At 35.9% G+C, this 22,290-nt stretch overlaps 1 protein-coding gene across 1 annotated transcript in view; it reads left to right on the top strand.

The window, feature by feature from the left end:
* The first annotated feature begins 849 nt into the window (after positions 1-849).
* LOC108576793 (lachesin-like) overlaps positions 850-22,290 on the top strand; it is a 37,400-nt gene continuing 15,959 nt past the window's right edge. The window contains exons 1-5 of the mRNA XM_017939853.1: positions 850-904; positions 13,866-13,981; positions 15,199-15,384; positions 18,650-18,836; positions 19,966-20,097. Of these exons, the coding sequence (XP_017795342.1) occupies positions 850-904; positions 13,866-13,981; positions 15,199-15,384; positions 18,650-18,836; positions 19,966-20,097 (676 nt within the window). The remainder of the gene's footprint in view (positions 905-13,865; positions 13,982-15,198; positions 15,385-18,649; positions 18,837-19,965; positions 20,098-22,290) is intronic.

The raw sequence follows: 22,290 nt of genomic DNA, 5'->3' as shown, positions 1-22,290 counted from the left end.
TTTCGGCCGATCAAATTTATTACCTTCCAGTTTAAGTTGCCGCCGTTACGAAGGAAAGGAACTGTCGAAACATCCATCGTTCCTTTTTTTGCAACAGCTTCTTCCACAAAACCGAATTACCGAGATAATAGACTGACTTAAATTAATCATTGAAAATTAAGTAGAAAATGGTCTGATTAAAATCTGACAACGAATAATGAGACAGCTCTAAAAACACCACCCTTCTTTTCTCATCTCATTATTTCCGTTGCTTTCTGTTCAGTTATTATCCTCCTTAAAAGAGTCTTGTAATACATTTACAGCGGTTGATTATGAAAAGGAAGAAAGACACGAGGAAGAAATTCGAAGAAACCTCGAATTTACGTGTTGGAAACACTCGTCCAATTATGCTACCTAAATACCTGTGGCTTAGACGCGGAAGCGGTTAAACTCAGGTTGGAAGTTGTGCAAGATGTGATCGAAAAGTTCAGGGACATCGTTCATAAATTGAGGTGGAAATGATACACGAATCTGAGATTAGAAGGGGCGAAACATTATTCCTTCGGCTAGGAATCAACCGTGTTCTGTTGGTCTAGATCTCTCAACAGCCGAATTATTATTTTGTGAGAGCGTATTTTGTATCCGCTGCGATTTTTCACAATGACTGATTTTAAAAGCGAATTAAACAAATCTCTTCATATTTTAATATTCCAAGTGTTGTACCTTTAGCAAACAACAAAACAACAAATGGGAGTGCAAGAAGAATTCCACGGAAAATTTGATAAAAGAACGAAACACTAATCTCGCTTTGTTTGCTTTCAGATCGCCATTTGGTGTACCGAACTGTCATCGCAAACGTGGTTCATTCTCATGGCAGCACGGAAACTCGCAGCCCTCTTCACCGCAGTTCTGCAGCTTTGTTTATGTGAGTTAAATTTCCGTCCCTTAAATCATTTAGCAACACATTCGCAAAAATATGTTTGAAGCTATTAGCGAATCATACTGTCAAATACGTCATATTTTCCAAAAACCCGTTAAGAAAGAGGACGAAGAAAAATGGAAGTTCGGTAAAAAGGACAACTCATTGGCAGCAAAAAAAAAAAAAAAATGAAGAATGAACACTACACGGATAAATAATAAAAAGTGGGACAACTGGAAAGGATAAATTGAAACTTCGTGTTCACGATTGCGCCAACTTTTATCAAATGACTTTCATGAGAAAACTACAGATGCACCGAGCAGTTCGAAAATCTGCTTTTATTCTACGCGAAGAAAGTTCAAACTTAATTTTGTTGTTCGAATTAAAAGTCAACATCTAAGATTGTTAACAGCGAACAACTATTGCAACTCAATTTCGTTGTTTTCATTAACAATGCTCCTAGGACACGTTAGTTTCTACTATTATTGGAAAGCACAGCAATGGAAATATTGTTTATTTTGTCTGAATGTCTTATTTCATTTCATTATGAAATTATTAATTATAGTATTAATTATTCAATTACATAATTATATGACACGTAAGTGCATGAGAAAAAATTGGAAATATATCCACGAGGGAAAGCATGAAAGTAGTCTTCAAAATACAACAATTCATTTGCTTCAATATTTTGGAAAACTATTAAGATTAAAAAATAATTGTAAATATGAACATTGTGCATCTTACGATGAATTCACTATTCCATCTAATCAACTTCTAGAAAAAGATGTTTGTTTAAATAATACATTAAAAAATAGTATTTTTAGTAACCTTTCGACTAAAGTGTAAGCTATGGCTAAACAGAAATCTTTTTCTCTTTTTATTTAACAACAAAACGTTAAAGAATTTGCAATTTTCTCATATTCTGTGCAAGATCCGTCTTCGATTTACGTATACAGGGTGCATCACGCAACTGGGCCGAGTTATATCTCGAATTTGATAGGAGATAGAAAAAAGCTGTTAATGGAAAAATTGAATGATATAGTAATGCCTATTTTCCTACGACTTCAATTTCTTGAAACATTCAACTCCTCGAAACATTCCGCTTGAAAAAGTATTAGGGTACAATGTTTAAGAAACCAATATTTCGTGAGATATCTCACAGTTTTGATAAGTATAAATACCTTTCAACTTTTTCCCCAACAGTTTATTTTATCTCTTATCAAATCTCTTATCTAAATTCGAGATATAACCCGTCCCAATTGCGTGACGCACCCTGTAGACGTGAAAGATGAATGTCCATGAATTTTTAAACAATGTTTCTAAAGCAAACATTACTTTACTCTCGTTCAATTAAAATTGTTACGCGATTGTTATGTTTGCTGTATGAAATTTATCATTTTGACTTTTAACCGTAAATCACTCGTATCACTCCATATCACTCGGTCCACGTTGTAGATTTGCCGTTGCGCATAACATATGCAAGTGAATTCCTCGTACTAAATACTTAATTTGTTGCTAGAATTTTTATATGACATATTGAAATCACGATGTCACATACAATTTATCATGCTAAAATAACACACTTTAAAAAATATTTTTTTTAAATGAAATACTAGGATGAGACATCACCTATCTGATACACGCCGATCTCGACGTCCTTTGTAAGTGACAAATGATTTTTAATGCATTACTTTACTGCAAACATTTCGTATACATATATTCTTGTTTAAATTAGGGCTGTAAAACTTCGAATAGTCCAACTATTCAAATAATTCGGTTAATTTCAGATAATTTCAGATTGTGCCGAATATTGCGTATATTTTAAATATTCGAATACATCATTTTAGGAAGGCAGACGACATTCAGTGCTATTGATTTGAAATATATTTATTCCTAAGGCATCGATAGCAATCAGTAGCTCATCAGAAGCGATATGATCGATGTATCGCTATGCGTGTGCAGTTGTCCGTGCAATATTGCCTCCATTTCGAGGCGAGCTGAAATCTCTAAACGATTCTAAGGGACTGTAACATTTGTGCCCTTCTCCTATTACTGAAACACTACTTGCCAAAGTTTATAGAGAAATTCATATTCGTTTTGTCGATGCCCCGTTACCCATTAATAATAAGTATAATATTAACGCTAATTATGTGACATAACAAGTAGAATATTCGAATATTTGAAATGTACGAAATATTCGGCAAAATCCGAAATGCAAACACTTGGGATATTCGAATTATCCGAATAGTTTAACTATGTGAATATTGATATTCGAATTCTACTGATATTCAAATACACCGAATATTCGAACTTTCGTAACAGCTTTAGTTTATATCTTTCTTGTAAACTGAAATTTATGTATCTATTCATTGTATACTATTTTCTGAATTATTTTCAAACGCACACTTTTCTATATAGACTAGACTATAGAACATACTGACAAAGTTTGATTGGAAAAAACTGAAGTACTCTGTGCACATATACAGAGTGGTCCAGGTAAAACAGGCCACTTCATTATCTTCTCTAGGTATGGTGGTGCGAGAAAATTTGTATATGTAATTTAAATGGGTTTAAAGGGTGAATAAAATCGAAGAAAAATTTTTTACAAATGCCATTTTTTCTTTAAGGTCATTTATGTTTTTTTACACAAATACACATTTTTTTCTACTGTATGTTGTAGCAGCCATTGATGTTCATTTAAGTATGCATAATAATATGACCTTGGTTTCTATAATTTTAAAACAAGTGTGAAACTTCCTTTCATTTTTCCATCAAACAATTTTTTTTCTTTTTATTCACCCTTTGAAACCATTTAAATTATGTATAAAAATTTTCTCGTACCAGAGACGATAATTAACTGACATTTCTTACGTAACCCACCCTGTATAATATTATTGAAACATAAATTTTACAAAATTATTTGTTCAATAAACTTCTTGCGTAATTGAACACCATATTGAAATGAAACAAATATTTCCAAACCTATATTTACAAAAATTAGATAGTTCCGTAACATTGTGAGTAAACTTATTCCCATTTATTATTTCACTAAATTAATGTTCATTGTGTACAATCGATTATGTTACACGTTACAGCACAACTCAACGCGTACTAAAAGTGCATTCCACATTTACAAATTGACAATGGAAATAGAAGTCGTTACAACGTAAGGAGCTGGTATCTTTTTTAGAAAGAAAACATCTGCCTTCGAAGTTTTAACGACGAGCGATTTTGCTCGATCATTGAGATGTTTATACAATTTCACACAAGTAACCTTATCACAGAAAAAGAAAGAAAAAAAGAACTACGAATTTCTTAGAGGAGTATATCCGGCGTTGCGGTAGAATGGCACCGCAACGACCTTACAAGAGCAATACATCGTCGTAGTGGGGCATAAGAGGAGTTTGTAGAATCCACTTAAATCCAGGGTGATTTAGTTGGGCACACGGCGGCCTCTGGACTGAATAGCGGCATAGCCTTTCCAGTAAGTAGCTGAACCTCAAGCGTTTTAGACTGATAGAAATGGTTAAAAAGCTATTCGCCACGTTGAACCACCGCTACTTAGTTATGCCACTACGTGGATAAATGCAGTCTGTTGCTGCGGCACTTATGTTGACCATGTCGCCGTCACCGTAAACTTATTTCTCTGGGTCGCGAGAAACTGAATTTAAGGATTTACCCACGCAAGCTTTTAACGGAATATAATTACACGAGACATTAGTCCTGACCAAAATAGAGAAAAAGAAGATATTCAAGGTTGACCACGTTAAGGTTACCGGAGGATAATTTTACCGAAGCTACCAGCTTTAGTTTAATCCAGGACAATGTAGAATTTCGCGTTACCTAAAATTTGAATTATTAGGTCGTTCGGAATGTTCGACGTCTGAATTTAAATAATCCTAACTCCGCAAAAAGTTAACACATTTATTCGATATAAAAACCATTACAGCATCGATACATCTTTGCCAAAGTTTTACCACTTTATTTATGCCACCCACAGAACATAAGCAGGACAATAAAAAATGGACAAGTGGATTCCGCTTGAGCTGTCCGATAATCAGCGAATCAACGAATGCTTCGTGCCCCCGTTTGCTCTTCCCATATCCTGCGGAATATTAACGACACGTTTTATAATTCGCTTTGCAATTTGCTAATATGTACATGCATTACATAGTTTACATAGTTATATACTTTGCTTACAAATGGAGTAGTCGGTTATTAGTATGCAGTTACTTGTAGTTAGTTTATATGTTCTTTATGAATTTGGTTTGTTCAAGAAAGCTAATTATGTTTTTTTACGTGTTTTCTGTTGTTTAGGTTATTTTTAATAGTTAGATGCAGTTTCTCTTTTTCCCTTAAAGTCCTGGTGACGGGGTGAATTATTATTCATAATTAGTGAAACATGAATTAATGAAACGCTGGCAAATGTGTAATAATTTTTATTTTGCATAAATATGTCAACTTTTGGCAAAGTTATGATTATTTAAATTCAGGCCACGAAATCCCACAGAACTTTCCGAAGAACCTAATATTTCTACATGCAAGTAATAAAGCATAGGAAGTAATTCCTCACGTAAAAGTACATATGAAATATATGAGACAAGATTTAAAAAAAAAATTGTGTCAAATACACGTATGTATAATCTTTTTTGCTTAAAATAACTTCTTAAATATGCTAGAAAATTTTATCATTGTGTATCGTATTGTACAAGTTTATAATAGTATCTAGTAATAGTATCATGCTTCTCTTCCGGTTTTTCACCTTACCCCAATGAGTGTTTAGCATCGAAATTTTACAGATTTCAGAACATAATATTTTTGATACAATCATTTTTTATAATTTGTAACATGAAGGTTATCATATTTTGCGTAGTTCATCTTGTAATTATGACATAATTAGAACACTACAGTACATACTGTTCATCAGATATAATAGATTTTACGTTGTTGTAATTATTCATTCTCTTTCAACCAAGAACAGTCATAATATTAAGAACTAAAATAACACTCTCTTAAAAATGATCTATACAGCAAATCTTAAATATACACGTATCAAATTTTTTTATATTTGTTTGTTCAGAAAATTTTTTTTCTTAATAAGGTACTTTTAACCATTCCATTGCTATTGGCGCCTTGAAAATTTGATAGCATTATGCTATTGGAACCTTTTGGCACACTTCCATATTAGTTTAAGCCTTAATTTTATCCTCTGCATTCTTCCACGTTAATTCAATAAAACAAATTTTAAACCGATACGGCCAAAAAAAAAAAATTTTGCAGCCGTTGTGAAACATCTGAATTTGTCATGCGTGTTATGTACTAAAATTTGCCGTAGTTAAAGGGTTGATAAATAGTAATGTCTTTACCAATAAACGTTATTTACATTTACTTATTAAACCTTATTTACTTTTATGTACATTATTTACATTACAAATTGTTTTCACTGTGCGTTGTTGCAAGGACGTGATGAGTGAATAAATAATGTATTTTATTACTTCAACTCCAATAATATTTATTGTAAATAAGTATGTAAATATATTTACGACCAACAAAATGTATGACAGTATTCAACTGATGGATCGATTTTTTCAACTTTCTGCAATAAGTCAGTGAAAGCTATCAGACATTCTATGGTTAGAAGGTTAGGCTTGTCTAAATGTATCATTATGATTGGTGGGTAGATAATAAAAGTGTCCGACGGACTACAAGGAGAGCAGTAACTGTTTGCTATTTTCTTGAAATTGAACAGGTACGAATTCTGGATCTTGAACTAAACGAATAAAGCTATAAAAAACTGGTAGGTTTGTATACATTAAACCCGTAGGGAAAAATTAAAAATAGCTAGAAGAATAATGAAATTAATTTATGCATAGTGATTGATATTACTTTTATTAACTTTACGGAATTGTCACCGGTACACATCTTGTAGAAATAAAATGGCTTCGTCATGAGTCAGTCTAAATTAATAGAAGTTGAAGGAAAGAGGAGCGATAGTAAACTTGAATTTCGTCCTCGGCCTGCTAGTGAATTTATCCGAAAGGCCACCTAACGGCCTTCTGCTTTAAACGTAGGAGATATTGGAAAATCAGATCAGGAATGGATTTGTACCAGAGTATCCCGTGTATTAAACGTATTCCTTAATCCGTGCATTTTTTAATACCCGTGCACTATTTCATGCGTACTTAAATACACGTGTATTAACGTCTCCGTATTTTGCTTCGTGTGATTTTTAACATAAGGATATCTGAGAAATCTCAAGGATTGCGAAATTAATAAAAGATTTAGAGTATTTGAATGTGTTTACTAAAATAATACGTGGAAAAATATGCAAAATACGGATACGTTAATATACACGTGCATTTAGATACACGTGAAACAGCGCACGGGTACCCGTATACTAAAAGATACACGGATTGAGGTACGAATATGATACACGTGTCTTTTTAATACACGTAACATACCGTAATCTCTAATTTCTACTAATTAGATAGGTGTGGGACTGCTTGTGAGAAGTGTGTTCCGTGAGAATTTCTTTGATGGCGACTGTAGGAGATGCCGTCAAATTAGAAAGATTGGTTTTTAACAAATCACATGACTTGGAAATGTCGAATGGTCTTTTGCTTATTAGATGGTAAATTAAAGGAAGAATAATCATACAATAAAGTAAGAGAACATCTTAAGAGATAATGTAACACGTTGAATGCTGTGTATTCGCAACAAAGATTGGTGAAAGCGTTTAATTTGAATAAATGGTGATATTTGTAAAATTTTCATCTAATGCATCACACAGCATATTTAAATTTCTAACTGTTGACACATTATTTATGCATATTGGAACGTGTTGTATTTAAATACATTTATTGATGTATGATATATTTTTGTTAAATATAGAAACGTTATTGAATGATTATCCTTAAAATTGTACAGAAGAATATATTTCTTTTAGATATAGATTACATAAACCATGTATTAAGTTAATTAGTATTTAATGAAATATGACACACGTTATATTCAATATGCATATTAAAGTAAGTACAGAGTATATGAAAAGAAGCATGGAGAAACAATGTTGTACACTTGCTACGGCAACATTTCTGTTGAAAGAAATTTTTATATACATTCTGATTGGTAAACTATGTATAATTGTGCAAAGACCTCTTTTTCTTTTTCTACACTAAAATATTGGCTATTTCAATTTGTACCACGTTTACGCTAATTCGTTAAAAATATTATCGTTGTAATTCTGAGGCATCCTTTATTCAAACAACAGTTTACAGGCTTACGAATTTACTTTTTTCCTCCCATATAGTCATCTTTTGACGTTTATTTAAGTATTGTCCTATAGAGCCGAATGTTGGGTAGCAATTAAATGTGATTCTAAGGTGGCCCATGATTGATATCATGAATCAATCATTAATTAAGACACATCTCCAAGGTCTGAGTGACAATGAGTTAACACAGTACCAGAGAAGCGATGTGGGGTTCAAATAAAAGAAAAAAGGTTGTAAGCTTAGGAGTCTTCTGAGTTGTGGTGTGATATTTTAATGTGAATATTCGAGAACCAAAAGTAACATTTCAATACGAACAATACCTTTCCGATTAAGCTCCCAACGCTTACGAAGGACACGTATTAAAGATGGAGTTTTGACTTGAGAGCAGCTTTGGAATCAAGTAACTTGTTCGAATTGGTGGACGATATTCCTAATCCCACTACCTAACTAAATCTTAGTACGACTAAGTAATGGTAACTGCCTAAACCAAATTTTGATACGACGGTCCAGGATCAGTTAGAATTATCTAACTGGAGGAAAAGCGACGCATGAGCAAAGTTAACAATTTCGTCGAGTATTGCTGAAGAACATCGTGCTACATCGAAGGAAATGTGAGATAAAATAAGGATACTGCGGAAACAAGGATCACTTAGCTCACAAGGGAACTTGGTCAACCCGAAAATTCCAATGTTTTTATAAACTTTGCATGTTTGTAAGGGATATCTCTCTTTTTTTGCTACTTTTTTGTTCTTCAGGGTACAAATACCCATTTAAGGTTAATGTGCATTTTTCTATTTTATCTTAAAAACTATAGTAGATAAAAAACAAATTGTTAAAAAAAAAAAAATTGTGCAATGAAAATATTAAAAATTCATTGCTCAAATAAACAAAGATCTCCCAGGGATCTTTGCTTGAAAAATGTTGATCTTCTTGTCGAATCAAAAAATATGCAGAACTTTATTATAAACACAGGTATGTATATTAAACTTATCCCACAATACATACAGTATTTCGATAATTTTCACTGATAGCACCTCCGATGCTTGCCGTTGCACTTCAAACGATAATTTATCAGGTATTTGTGAATACGTCTGATATATTTCAATCGAACAACGTAAACAATTGCGTGGACAAGCATATTTATTCCATTATTGCTAAACTTTTAGGCTTTACCAAAGCCGTCTTTTCAGACGTCTAGTCATTTTATGCATCAGCGATGACTCTTTGTATATTTCATTATATCATTATCAAAACGATTAGGTGTTACTCTGGTTAATTGAATGCGGTTTTCACTACTTTTTTATCTATTGGTATACTTTTTCTTGAACGAATCTTGCAATTCTCAAACATTTATTAGTACAACGCTAGCAAGAGCGTCCGTCGTATCCTCAATACGAGACAGAGGACACAAGTCCTTCGTGACGCTGTTCAATCGCCGGTAGACCACATAAAATCTCGTGGATCCAGCCTTCTTCTTCGCTAGGTATCTGCGTCTTCTCTATAACGCTCTGATCCTCCACCTTCTTTAACAAATCCTAAATTTCATTTCATCGATGTAGAGGCAATCTTCGCGACGCATGTTTAATGGGAGAATGGATACTAGTGCTAATCTTATGCTTAACGACCTCTCATCTCCCAATTTCATCCGAGTTCTTGGCGAAGACGGCCTGAAATTCACGAAGCAGCTCAGGGAAATACTTCCTCTGTATATCCTCTAGGTTCAAGGAACACTGTGTGAACAATTCTTCCAAATGCTGCAGGATATCACTTCTCTCTTCTTTTTCTCTTCTTCGCGAGACATTAACGTGGCTCTCCCAAAGCGAATTTCCCATAGCTCCGGAAGACATAACACGTTCCAGGATAAATGAAGTTTGCACTAGTGCTTTTTCAAGAAAGCTGTTCCGAGTATACAATCTTCTACCATTCGAATAATAAGGAACTCCTTCTTGCTCGAGAGAGCCCTTCGATTCTTTCTTCCATTCTTTCTCCAGCACTGGAACAAATTACAAGCCTCGTTGTATCGACGTTCTCCACAAGACACATCGCCTTTCTCAGCAGATTAATAACTGAGCCTGTGTCCAGAATAATCTTACAAATGTTCACATCAACACCTCCCAATACGAAAATTTTTCGATACGATTCTAATTCACCTCCTGTGGACCCCAGCATCTCCACGCTCCTGGCGATGGGAAGAGAGGAGATCGTAGTGCTACGCTTCCTCCTCAAAATGGCCAGTTTTTTTGCAAAACCAGCAGGTCTTCTCTATCCCCCCTTCTTTTTCGGGAGCACCTCAACGTAGTTCAAGGCTTTAGTCTTCCGACCATTTTCCAGACTCGTAGATTCCGAGGACCCTCGGCGACATGGCATCGACTGCTTCCACCTCCAGGGTCCTAGTAACCACAGTCCTTCGGAAGGGAATGCAGCCCAGGCGCCAATGTCTTCTTCATCTTTTCACTCGTCAACATCGAAAAAAATTGACACGACTAGCTTTCCGCGCGTTTCTGCTAATCTCTCTTCCCCCTTCCGCTGCCGACAATTTTGAAATAACACATAATTGAAGTCTGAAAGAATTCGCGCCCTGAAACAGAATTCGAGCACCAAAAATAGTTCTCTAAAACTACCGTGCTGAGCAGCAGGACAAGTAGTTAAAACACTATTGCCGGCCCCACCTATTTGCACGCGCGATCGCCTTAAACTGTACCAAATGCTCCTCCCACGACGTTTTGCCATCAAAAATGAGGAGCTTACCCTGAACTAATACCGTAATGATTTCCCTGAGCGTATCCCGCGAGCAAAGGTAGCTCCCGCAGCAAAACAGTGGCAGGAGCGGGCGAGGGACCATACACAGCCGCAGGAAAAATGTTATTTACACTTTTTTCCACGTGTAGCGGTGAAACCTCCCACACTCCACCACCATTGACCTTTCTCACTAGTGCTCACCAAGGCTCCTATTAGTACATACAGGGTGTCCCAATTTTTTCCGATCAAACTTTTTCAGTATGTTCTATGGGCATAAGTAAGAAAATATATTACATAAACCTAGGTCATTTGAAGCTTTATTAAAAAGTTATAACAATAATACGAAGTAGGAAGGAAATGGTAATGGATGTGCGGTTATGCTACAAAATAGGAATAAAATAGCGATATCTACATTTAATCTGTTTATGCGAGCTGTGTTTACGATCTGAGATCGTTGAAGGTGTTGAATGTAACTTCTACCAGTGTCATTCTTGTCTTGTATTATAATAATCGCAAGTTCGTTACCATTCCCTTTGTATTTCGTATTTTTGTTATAACTTTTTAATAATGCTTTAAACGACCTATGTTTATACAACATTTTTTTCTTATTTATATCCATAGAACATACTGGCAATGCTTAACCGGAAAAACTGGGACACCCTCAACTTCTATCCTGACAATGAGTCTAACTGTCCTCCGCGTTTAAGGCACTGAAGAGTCCACTAGGAGGCCTATTTAGGACGAAACGCATCTTTCTTCCCCTTTCCTTTTCCGCCTATCCTCTCTCTAGTTATTCCTCCTCCCATACCTAACCGCCAATAAACTTGTCCCCTGCCTCATTCTTTCCCCGTCGCAAAAACTGCCAAATGATAACGTCAATGCGCAAATCATCCTCTAGATTTTGGACATTCGCGCCTTTAAAGGCTGCATTTTCAGCCTCCTTAGCTATTCTCTCTGTAGCCTCTCACTCTTTACCAATGGGCCCCATCTGGCCTTCGGTAGTCCTCCATTTGTCCGACAATAGTCCTTTGCAAACTCATGAAAATCTCCTGCCGAAAAGATTTCTTCCCAGCAGAAGATATCCTTCGCATCCTATTTCTGACACCAATGTTGTGCTGCGTTTCTTCGTCGTTAGATATCATTTAATAATATCAAACATAACCATAACTGATATTTATTTACGTCTTTTTGAAATACACAACAGTAAATACAACGATTGCTTCGAGATCCGTCTCCGTTTCTGGTTGCTTTCAGACTGTATAATCGATAATCATATCGGTCGGTAAAGACCGACCGTTTCCTCTCTTAGTTCCGGAGCGAGTACCAGCAGATCGTGAAGTTACACCACAGACGAGATATAGAATAGATTTACCATCTTACGGAACTTTGTGTTTCACACGTTCTGCAGTACCGATCGTGTAAAACGTCCGAGGCTTTGTTATGCCATCTTTGATTTAAAGCGGTGAATTTAGGAATTATATAGAATCTAACCAACAGAGACGGTAAAGTCGACAGATGTAAAAGATTCTCTTTTGTTAAATGACAAAGTAAAGATGAGGCTTCTGATGTCGTTGCGTGATCAAATGAGCGGAAAATAGGCGGTCAGACCATCCCTACTACTCTTCGGTCCTACACTACCTCTGTTTGAGGAAAAGTTACGGTGTAGATAAATGGTTTAGACAAATGGTCTTTACTTAGCTGACAATAATAAAAGAACTATTGTTTGAAAAGTGTTGCGTGGCAATCACAGAACACGAGGAAAACTCGGTAGTTAACACGTTCGCTGTCACCGACACAACGTATGCGGTTCAGAATGTATTGCCCAGCGTTGCTATCGATTTTCTGGTGTCAGCAAACGTGTTAAGAACAATCGAGAATTACGACCGCAATCGACAAGGAAAGGGGATAGACAAGACGAGAGTGGGCAAGACAAGCGTAGTGCGTCAAGCAGTAACGGTTAAGATCCGGCACCTGACAGGAATACCGCCTGCGTTGCAAGGAATCATCCAATATCAAAAATTCTCAATATCTCTAATTTTCGTCTTATCTTTATGAAATTAGTACCAGTGAATTGGTGAGATTCTCCCGATGAAAATGAGTTCAAACACGACGTAAATCAGAGTAATTCTACCAATCATTAAATTAAATACCCCGAATTTTCAAAGACGCTTGAAGAGCGATTACGGTTAAGACTAGTCCTATTTATGCCGTGTTTGAACTCATTTTCGTCGGAAGAACAACACCAATCCACTGGTACTATCTTCATAAAGATAGGATGAAAATTATAAAAATGACTACTGGTGGATTATTCATCGAGCGCCCGAAATTATCACTCCAGTCTATTATCGACTGTTCATCTGTTATTGACTGTTCACGCGAGGCTCGATCATCGTCTATCGTTGTTCACGGCAGAGTAACTAACTGTGATAGCGGCTGATTAAAAGCAAAGACGTCACAATTTCTCCTGCATCTCCCACTTCTAGTTAGACCCTAAGTCCCGCCTGGAGCCTCATCTTTGCATTGTATGTGGGTCATTTGGAAATTATCATTCTAAGTGCTCTTAAATTTTGTCTTGTGCGCCGACACGTGCAGAAAAACAAGGCGAGCAGATGATCTTTCCACTTTCCTGTTCTTTTATCAGCACGCGATATTACCGACGGTTTGTTGAAACCTACTTATCCATCTACACCAAAACTTCCCCTCAAGCGGAGACAGTCTATGACCGTAAAGTAGTGGGGATAGCGTACACGCCTACTTTTCGCTCGTTTGCACAGGCATGCGCGTTAGAACCTTCAGGTTTGCTTGGTCGACCTATAACATGTTTAAGTAAAACGAAAACGTGAGATATGCGTATATGTATAGCTATTAAAGTATATGGCAAATAAACTGTTTTAACTGTACAGTTAATGCATTTAATAGAGTTATATCAATTTTGAATTAATGAATTTCTATTCCAGGTCAAATAACTCCAGAACCATTGCCAGAATTTTTAGCTCCATTGGAAAATCATACAGTAATCCAAGGCCGTGACGTCTTCTTCACTTGCGTCGTTAATAATTTACATTCGTACAAGGTATACTTCACAATAATTTTCCTATATATGTATGTAAATAATGCAGAATATATTATTAGTTAAGGCAACGCCTATACGTATATTACCGCGCAAGCCAATTAAAAGATAAAATGTACTTTACCGAAAGAGAAGAGGCCAGGGCAAATACGTCTATTTAGCTATAGTATGAACCAAACATATTGACCTGTCACGTGGTTTTCTCCTTCGCCGCTTTTCCATTTCACTTTTACCTTAACTCCGCCCTTAAACTACGCCGGCCAGGCTACGGCACACGTAGTATTCACGCATTTACGTATATCGCCCACACATGAAACTAAATATAGCGTAAGAGAGACAACAGCGGCACTTGAAAGGGATACCGCGCGCGTTATAATGAATACCCAATGACGAAAATTTCAATTTCTGTAATTTTTATCTTATCCTTATAGAAATAGCAACTGTAAGCACGATATAAAAATTTTTAATTGTTTCAAATAATATGTGTCATCACTTTTTTCAATGATAAAATTCAATTATAAGCATACAAAATAAATCATATAACTATAAATAAAAAATAATTTAAATACTACTTTGTTACATTTCCTCTTTTCGTGTATCCGGTTTACTTAATGTACCATGTTCGATTGTCCTTGTCCGGTCGCGCAGCCCACCGACCAGTCACATATCATAAATTAATAAACAGTCCTTTCCTAGCCCCTAACAAATTCCTTCCCTATCATAAAATAGTTCAAGTCGCACCCTGGTCATGTTTCCTATCCCTTCCCCCTTTCCGGGTTTTCCCCAAATTATTTCAACTTTTGCCCACCACCTTCACCCTCACGTTCTCCTTCCACTGGTTTCCTAATATCCAATCACACCTCCGCATTTTTCCAGACCTTCTTTTCCACCACCTTCAACGTCCAACCAATCAGAACATACACCGACCTAATATATACCCACGCACCACCACAAATAAAGAGAGTTCAGAAAAGACACTTCACGAGGACAAGACAAAAAAAAGACACATCCCAAGTATCATTCCTTACCTCCGGAAACGATCGTAAGGAAAACACTGTACGATACGCGGTGTCGAAACATCGAAGTGAAGAGTTACGACCTTCACTAACGCGCCGTCTTTAGTAAAGTAGATCGCGTTGCATCGCGAACTCGTGCAAAAACAACCATGTAATGTAAAATATAGATATTTTTGTAAAAAATTCATTAAACTTTTTTCTTAGGTGGCTTGGATGAAGTCTGATTCACGAGCAATTTTGGCAATACACACACATCTAATAGCGCACAATCCACGACTTTCAGTTACGCATAACGGGCATAACACATGGAAGTTGCACGTATCAAACGTTCAAAAAAACGATTCTGGTGCTTACATGTGTCAAGTGAACACGGAACCTATGAGAAGTCAGGTAAATTTCAATTTTTACATTTAAAAAATATTCTTTTACGCAGAATAAATCCTGTTTTTCTTTTATTACATTTATACACACATATGTATATTCTCTATCTTTATCGTAATTGAGAATCTGGATCGTACAAATAAATTGCAATAATTATTATATTGTACTGTATCATAATAATAAGCATTTATTATTTATATTTATTACATGTATAATAGCTAACAACCTGAAAGAATTTTTTTCTACTTGCAAGAGTAATTTATGCAGTCTTAATATACCGGGTCCTAATAAAATAGGACTATCATTGAATGTGATCAATCTTTTACTAAAAAGAAGAAAAAAGAAAAGCTGAAACATAAATTGGACTTTGAACACTTATGAGAACGATAAACAGAAATCGTAAGGAAACGATAAATTACGCTAAATAGTTCTGAACACGTGAAAATTTTCAAGTATACCTGTAGTGATGAATACAAATAAGGCATACACTGTTTCACTTACACATAAGTGAAAATTAAGACTAATGCTAAAAGTGTACACAATGTAAAAACAAGAATGGTCATAGTTTCAAGGATGGATCAACACTTTTGGATCGGTGAAGATTTATTACAGAAATTCACTGCAAAATTATTTTTAACATTGAGAATTAGTGTTAAATACTTTTAATATACTACATGTTCTATTTGTCAAAAAGAGAAAATGTTTGAATGGAACCATATGTCATAAATCCATCGTTTTGTCACAAAATATTGTTAAATATTTGAACATAATTAAATTAGCAAACGACGCCTAAAGCCATATCTAGATAAAAAATTCGTTCATGTTCATAGTTGTGGCATAGAACGTGAGCTGCTTACGATATTCTGAACTGTTTACTATGAACCGTGATAAACATAAAAAAAATCCCAGGTCTTGTATTTATTATAATTAACTACATATCGAAAGACAATCTGAATAAAACATGGAAAAGTTATTATTGGACTGCTCCGATACTAAAGAAAAAAAGGTGTACGAAAACTAACAACAGCTGAACAATTTATGTGTAAAAAACATAGAGTAGATTAAAAATTTCTGGCGAATGTCCTCTACAGAATTTTGAACTAACTTAATTGGAGCATGTACAAAAAGAAAATGCAAATTATGTAGAATCTCTTGTATTACAGTTTATAAAAAAGTTCGTGCACTTTTCTAAATTTTCGTTTCCTGACAATTTAACAGATAGTTTTGATTTTTATTATACTATAGTATAGGAATGTAACGGTTACGTCGCCGTCACAGTTACAATGTATTGAGCAGCCATAGCCATTTGCAAGCACATTGAATCATTGCCATCTTCAGCTTTCTGCATAAATAGGAAATAACAAAAGCTCTAGGACAAAATAAATGATATGAAGCAACGTGCAGGTCGACCAAGCAAACCTGAAGGTTCTACCGCGCATGCCTGTGCAAATGAACAGAAAATAGGCGGGCACATCATCCCCACTACTCTACGATCCTATATTGACTACCTCTGCTGCAGGAGAAGTTTTATTAGATTCTCAACCAGCCGTCGGTTTATTATTTAATTGCTCTTCCATGACCTTGACTGACCTTGTGTAATAAGTCTTTGTATTCGTCTGAAAAGCAGCTATCAGCTCATAAACATGTCATTTAAAAAAACAGGGTTGATCTTCGTATCTCCTAAGCAACTCCACCTACAAAAACGGCGGCATAACAATATGATGACGCCTTTTGTACTGTACAACTTTTGTTAAACAAATTTTTCTCTTACTCTCATGGTTCCAAAGATATTTAAGGTGGTGATTCTTATTACACTACCCTGTATATCAGAGCCGCTTAACCTCCCGCCCACGAGCAAACCCCCCCTCCTCCCGAGGTTCCCCCACTATGCGACTGAGATGGTCTCGCTTGAGTTGCGGCGCGGTGGGAGGAGGACGCGAGGAGTCCTCCCACCACAACTCCAGCGACTGCCATTGGTTTATGTTACACATTCTGCGTGTTCGTACCGCATAGTGGGGGAACCTCGGGAGGGGAAATTTGCTCGTGAGCAAGTTAAGCGGCTCTGCTGTATATCGACAACTGCAGCTTCCACGCCTCAAAAATTCGTCGGATATCATTGTTTATAAGAGTAAGTGCGACAGCTTTACTGTATCATGATTGGTTGACTATTAACGAAGACGTAACAAGTTCTCCTCCATCCCCCACTTCCTGATCCTAACTCCTCCCCGAACCTTCAGGTTTGCTTGGTAGACCTGTACATTCATACAGTGATCCACCACAGGATTATTGCCCAAGAAGGCGTGGCTTGTTGCTGGAATATTGTTCGGCAAAATAGGCGGTCTAGCCATCTCCACTACTCTTTAGTCTTACATTGTCGCCGTTTGAGGGGAAGTTGCGGTGTAAGAAATGGTTTAGACAAGTGGCCTTCAATTAGCTGACGATAAACGTCTTGTAGAAGCCCTCCAAATCTGAAGTCGCAAGAACAGTACAAGGGCAGCCATGATTGGATCAGTATAGATCCACATCTACCTTTTGTCTGCTTTTACCACTTTTTTAAATATACTGTAATCGAAGAACCAGTACCAAGTTGATTTCGTACGACCCTGAACGAGGCTCGAGCTTCTTATCTCGATATCTTATATGATATTTTGGCAATTGGATTTCATGTTCTTTCACGTTTGTCTGATTTTAAGACCTTGCTACAACATTTTCACCAAGTACACATCATTTTTACAGAAAATCTTATTGTCTAACACACTTTCTTCATGCTGCAATTCTAAATACGATCCAAGCACCTAAAATACTGGCATATTCTAGCTTATTGTAAACATTTACGCAATCCCTTCATTCCCAGCATAACTCTATTTACCAATAAGTATTTTTCTTCACTAATAATGATATAAAAATTCAATAAAAGGATTATGCCGGTATTCTTATTATTCCAGTTCACTTAAATAGTTATTTGTAAGTTTGCCCAGCAGATACATGAAATAGTATTTTTTTTATTTGGGGCAAGTGATTCATAAATTTTACTTCCCATTAATGTGTACAAATTTGCAATGGGAAGATATAGCTGAACAACTCCTTTGAAAAAATTAATTGAAAAGCTTGCAAGCTTTTAAAAACTACATGCAGCTAAAAGTCCAGTTGTGAAACATTAATGGCAACCATTGGTTAATAATAAAGACTAAATGATATTAAAAATATTATAGGGCTCATATTATGAAGATCACGTGACTTTCTTCAATTTAAAAAATTTCTATTATATTTTTAGAATGGATACATGGAGGTGGTGATACCGCCGGATATTATGGATGACAGATCTGCTGACGGTATGATAACCCATGAAGGTGGGAATATCAAATTAAAATGCGTTGCAACTGGCTCACCGAAACCTACCGTTACATGGAAACGAGAAGACGGTCGAAACATTGTTCTTCGAGAAGATGGACAAAAGCAATGTAAGATATTTTACATAAATTCACTTTTTCACTGTTTTATATCACAGATCATTATACAGGGTGTCCTGTGATATGTGGGACTCACTTTGGGGATTAATTCAGCACTTGAAAACAATGAAAAATGTTCATATAAACGCATGTCCTATTGGACCTTGTTTGCAAGATATGAAGTTTTGTGTTGTACCGTTTAGTATCCGATTATCTTCACAGGAGATGCTTCAAATGACTTGGAAACGTACTTTGGAAATGTACTTTGGAAACTTGGAAATATTTCCAATCAATCTTAAAGAGTTTCGGCGAAATTTGTTCATGTTTTGAATTTATTCAATTTTACTCCGTTAATATTCTGTTTCAAAAGCATTTCCAATCAATTTTCATTTTTCACCTTTTATTATGTCCGTCGCATTGAATGACCATAGTCATTGAAATTGTCTCGAGAAGGGCTATCATTGTAGGTATTCAAAAATACATAGTTCCATTCAAAAAAACGAAGGTGACCTTCAAATTTCCTAAGCGCCTCCTCTTGAAAAAGTTTTGTCCACCACGCAATGCCTCCCCCCTGAACCAAACAATCTTTGTTTCAAACATTTCCTTCTATCTCCAAAATTGTAAAAGTTATTCGAGTGGCTTTTCTTACCTGATTCACCCCGCATTTTGTAATAATCACACTATAGTATCACACATAGGGGAAACAAAGAGTTTATTAGCTACTAATAGCTCGCCATCCTACGACGGCTTAAAAGAACTTTTTCAATTTCTAAAAAGTTTTCCCAATGGATTATGTTCCTTATGAACTAAAATCCAAGAAATAACTAAATAACTTCCGAATCAGAGTTACCTAAGTGATAAGTTACTAAATAGCTAATGTCACTTAATTGAAGGCTGAACGATGACAGTGAACTTTTACATGTTACTCTTGTAACGGGGCACTTTTCAGATCTTTTATCGTCTTTATCTCTTTTTCCCCCTTTCGTTAATTTCATTCTTACATGCAATACAATTTTCATATTACTTTATTGCCAATACAGAAGCGTAACTTATCATTAATAACAATACAATGTTGTAGAATATAAGAAATGCTAAGATTAAAACTAAATTAATAGTCATAGTAAAATATTTTATTTTTCAGCAATAAAAAATTACGTGGGTGAGACTCTAGAATTAACAGCAGTCCTTCGACAAGATATGGGTATATACCTCTGCATAGCCAGTAACAATGTGCCCCCAACAGTCAGCAAACGTTACTCCGTTGATGTTCACTGTATGTATATTGATTACTCATCTTTTAGAAGGCGGTTGTTTATGCAATTACAACATATCAAAATATGCAAAATACAGGAAAGTAACGTTAGAATTTCTTGAGATACGTAAACAATAACACTGGTGCAACACAGTACAGTCAGTAAGAGTGTAACGTTACTCTCGTGTATTTTACATATTTTAATATATTATAATTGCATAAACATCCACATTGCATGCATATTAACCATATTCGGCGAGTCTTATATTTTTCATATTCTATTTGAGAATTTACGTATCTCTATACATATGTACCGTGCAGAGCTGAAAAGATGTCCAGCGAAAGGAATAAGGGTCTGATTGGGTTATACCCCAATAGGCCCAACTTCTCTAACACAATGCTCTCTAACACATGTAGTGTTATTGTTAGCCGACGCAATAGCAGCGGCAAATCGGATCATATAGCACCGCATGACGGAGAGTCACAGAGTGCGAGTGAAGTATAGTTGGTGGAAGCGATATACTGGAGCTGTAAACTAAAGCATTAAGCAGCGACACCGATTGATATAGTCACACCTAAGACTGTCCGTCATTTGTGAATTGATATCTAATATTTCTGCTTACAATTTTTAATTTAAAATATACGATATTAACACTTAAAGCATCGAAATACATATGTGGACTAACGGTAAAGCGCCAGGTCGGCCTAAACGCGTATTCAAATGTTTGTGCAGAAAATAATATGTATCTCTTAAACCGTAGGTGGCACACTGTTTCTATCATTGAATAAAATAAAAAACAAGATGCATATTTCTACAACATTCGTAAATATTTCGGCGCTTTAGGTAAAGTTTCCAATAAAATAGTCGGCGCGTTAAGAGTTAAACCTACGTCACTTTCTGTCCAACAGTAATTCTACTGTATTGGTAAAAATTAACCTGCAGCTGTCAACGATTAAAGCGCACACCAAATTTTTAAATATACTATAATACAATGGAGGAACCAATTCCGAGTTGACATAAAAAATTCGACACTTGGATTACGTGTATTTTGACTAATTTTACGACATCGCTATATCGGTTCCACCGACTATACACCTCTAGCTTCTATGCCGCCCCGTTAGGCATCTTTTCATCTCAACACAGAACGTTGACCCCTTAATTAAATAATACGGAGAAATTATTTCTTACTACAAAACAATTTTTTTATAAATAGATACTAAACCCTCACGTAAATGCAGTTAAAATGACATCCAAGTTGTAAGAAATATTATCAATTTATGGGATTTTGTTGATGAAAGTCAGTCTAAATGCGATCTTATTAAGAATGCTTTTAATTAGGTACACGTAATACCACTGGTTTTGAAATGACACATTCTTCTGCTGAATTTTACTTATAATTATAATAGCCTGCCTGTCCCGTACGGAACAACGGTTCCCAAAAAATCATAAAACGGCCCTGACCGAGCCTCGACGCAGAGGATTAACGGGACCGTTATTATTGTACCGAACGGCAGCGTAACACATTTTTTACCACCCATTATACCTATCCTCTAATTAGCGACCTAGTCTTTTCCTTCTCCGATCTTCGATTTCCTCTCCTTCTGGGATTTTCCAAAACTCTAGGCCACCTCGACCTTCCATCCCCACTTTTACCCTTTCCCTATCCCCTTGCAAATATCCTAAGACCAATCACCGAATTTCTACCGTTCCAATATTCTACCCCCAGATTTGAACTCCGCCTACACCAACTCTCATTTTCTGTACTCCTCCAATTTTTCAAGCAGTCTCCCTCCGAACACCAAACGAGACACTCAAAAACCGATCAGCCGAGCCTATAGTAGAATTGTACCTTACCAATAATTTAAATAAAACTTGGACTCCGGATTCTCGCTAGTTTCTCAGTATAAGACATTCCATTCGTCGTGATCCAAGTCCCGTATTCGTGGACCGATACGACACTACACTGCCTAACTTTTACTTTGGCACACAACCATAAAACCTAAACCTAACCTAACCCATAAAAGTACCTATTCACAGCTGACTAAGCTTAACCATAATCGCTATAAAGACCTTAGTCTATTGTTAAATTGTAATTTGCATGTTAAAATGGCCGACGTAATGTATGCACGCGTAAATCCCTGAAAACATCTAGCAAGCACAAATGTTGTTCAATTAATTATCAGAAAAAGTGTATTAATTACTGCTACATTCAT

Source organism: Habropoda laboriosa, unplaced genomic scaffold (assembly GCF_001263275.1).
Source record: "Habropoda laboriosa isolate 0110345459 unplaced genomic scaffold, ASM126327v1 scaffold409, whole genome shotgun sequence".
In the NCBI taxonomy this organism is placed as follows: domain Eukaryota; kingdom Metazoa; phylum Arthropoda; class Insecta; order Hymenoptera; family Apidae; genus Habropoda; species Habropoda laboriosa.
Note: the sequence above shows the minus strand (reverse complement) of the source record. Positions and strands in the feature narration are given on the sequence as shown.